The 2624-nt window shown below is 51.7% G+C and overlaps 1 protein-coding gene across 1 annotated transcript; it reads left to right on the top strand.

Annotated features, from left to right (window-relative positions):
- Positions 1–221: 221 nt before the first annotated feature.
- FTJAE_14176 (regulatory alcR) lies at positions 222–2624 on the top strand (the record flags this gene model as incomplete). Its single annotated transcript, XM_037347386.1, has 3 exons — positions 222–264; positions 321–2145; positions 2192–2624. Coding segments are annotated over 3 exons (2301 nt in total), but the record flags the coding sequence as incomplete, so codon positions are not given.

Genomic DNA, 2624 nt, shown 5'->3' with positions numbered 1-2624 from the left:
CCTTGGGGGGGCTTATATCTGCAAGGGAGGGGAGGGGACAGCTTTAACCCAAGTTCCGCCCACTTTTGTCGCTGATGCAATTTTTCACGCTACCATCTCTGCCCCCTAAATCGACATCATCATTACAGTAACGAGCCATGAAGAGAACGCAATATGCCTGCGATCAGTGTAGAAAGTCAAAGAGGGGCTGCGACGCTCCCCCGTTGGAGATTCCGAGAAATATGGACCCTCTCCGCGATGGCAAGATGATTGTAGGCGAGAAGCGTAAGACCCCCGCTTCAGTACATTTGGTGATATGGGAGTGCTGACATTTGGTGTAGCTCCTCTAGCTCAATCGTCGCCGTGTTCGTACTGCACAAAGACTCATAAGAAATGTACCATGAACTGGGCGTGGACGCAGATTCAGATCTCTTATGCTCTCGCTGCGGCTGCGCGGGGCGAACCAGGTATCGAATGCATTGTCCCCTCGAGGCGCGATTCAACTTCTACACGACGAGAATCGACTTCAACGGAAAATACACGCGATACACCGAATTCTATTGTCCCAGATGATAACGCTTTCGATGCGCAATCAGCAGCGCAGTCTTTTGTCTCGCAGTCTCTCCCTCCAGTGCCCGTCTTTTCAGAGATCGACACCAGTCTAGACGTCCCCTCATTTCTCGACAATTCCCTCGACGCGCTACCATTTGACTTTGTGCCTGAACAGACAGAGCCTATTGACTCTAATTTCTACGGGGTTCAATTCAAGGATTTGACTGCACCTGAGGAACCGCTAAGCGAACCCTGGGAATTCTTCAAAGACTCGACTGTCCCGCCTGAACTTCAATTCGACACTGCTTCGATGTCGCAGTTCCCCACCGTCAGTCCCACGGAACCCGCACAGTCTCTCATCGCAGTTAGTCCGAACAATGAGAAGGACTGGCGGAGGACGAAACGGCGTCGTGTGTCGACTTCATGGAGCGATACGCAGAGTAGTTCGCTTTCGTCGTTTACTATGGATCAGTCAATGATGACAAAGTCTAATAACTTGATGATCTCCACGAATCTGCTGCAGATTTACCACGATGTCTTGGAGCATAATTTATCGTGTTGGTTGAATGAAGTTACGTGTCCGTTTGGGCGGCAGCAAAAGGCTGTCTCCCAACCAGGGAATCTGGCAGAATGGGGATCTTCATGGACGAATCGAGTCCTACGACGGACTATGAATCTTGATCGCGTGGCTCAATCAACGCAATTAATTCACATGACCCGCCAACAAGACTCAGCGACCGCGAAAGCTCTTCATCTCTGTATCATGGCGTTCGCAACACAATGGGCTCAAAGTTCACGACGACACAGAGAACGATATCCCTCACTAGACGACATTGCAGAAGAGAATCCACTAAACGAGTACATGGATGACTTTAAAGAAGAATTCGATCGTCATCTCCAACGCAATATCTGGGATCAGGCACGTCGCGCGTTAGACGACGTCGCAGACGTAGAGTCCTACCGCGTCGTCTGCGCAGAAATGATCTTTGGCCTCACTCAAAAACCGCTTGATCCTGAAGATACAGAGCACAGCGACGTTGATACATCGGGTTGTTTCGAGGACGTATACGACATGCAATCCGTCGCCGACGAAATCGCCAGCATAATAGAAAACGACGGCCCGCCAATTTTCATGGAACGCGCGGCGCGAAAGATGCACACGTTAAAATACCGCTTCGACGCTGAGAAAAAGGGTCTCACCAAAGGCCGCAAACGCGCCAATCTCGTGGCATCTATGAGCAGTGAAGACGCCGGGACTGTGAGTTTGCTGTACTGGTTGACGGTGATGTTTGATACGGTTAGTTCGACTATGAGTGAGAGGCCGCTTGTTGTAGTGGACGCGAATAGTCAGCATGATGATGCGCGCGGTGATACAGATTGGAATGTGCCACTGTTTATTCAGGATAGTCTTGAGAAGCCGAGACAGAATGTCCACTGGCCTTGTTCGTATGAAGAGGCTGCTGAGGCGGTTACGAGATCTGCGCCGGTCAAGGTGTTGATGTTTCGACATGTAGCGTATCTGCAGAATTTACTTCGGCAGGGAGAGTCTGGGGAGAAGGTGGAGGAGTTTATTGAACGGTCTGCAAGGGTTTATCGCTACTGGAACACGACATAGTAAGTCTTCACTCTCTGCTTGATATACAAGGACTAATCTGTGTAGTGGCACGTTCTTTAGAGAACTTCTTCAAAACTACAACTCCATACCCGGCCGCATCCAAAGCTGGTTCATCTGCATCTGCGCCCACTGGAATCTCGGCGTCCTCCTCCTCGCCGATCTAATCCACCACATAGACGAGCACGCCCTCGGCCTCCCCGCCCCCAGCCAATCCCGCTCCAACTGCAAATGGGTGATGCGGATCCGCGAGCGCAGCGCCCGAGAGCTATCCGACCTAGCGCGCGTGACCGCCCCGGACAACAGGACCTTCATCGTGCCCACGCTCTCAGAGTTTCACCACGCGATAAACCAGTGCATGATCCTTACGGAGCCGTGGACGGTCATTCTGATACGTGCTTTTAGCAAGGCGGCGAATTACTGGATGGCGGAGGTTAATGAGCTGCTGCAGGTTGATAGGGCGGGGGAGGAGTTGGAGGAG

Source organism: Fusarium tjaetaba (genome assembly GCF_013396195.1).
Source record: "Fusarium tjaetaba strain NRRL 66243 chromosome Unknown NRRL66243_c0000590, whole genome shotgun sequence".
Lineage (NCBI taxonomy): Eukaryota > Fungi > Ascomycota > Sordariomycetes > Hypocreales > Nectriaceae > Fusarium > Fusarium tjaetaba.
The sequence above is the reverse complement of the archived record's forward strand: the minus strand, read 5'-3'. Positions and strand labels throughout refer to the sequence as shown.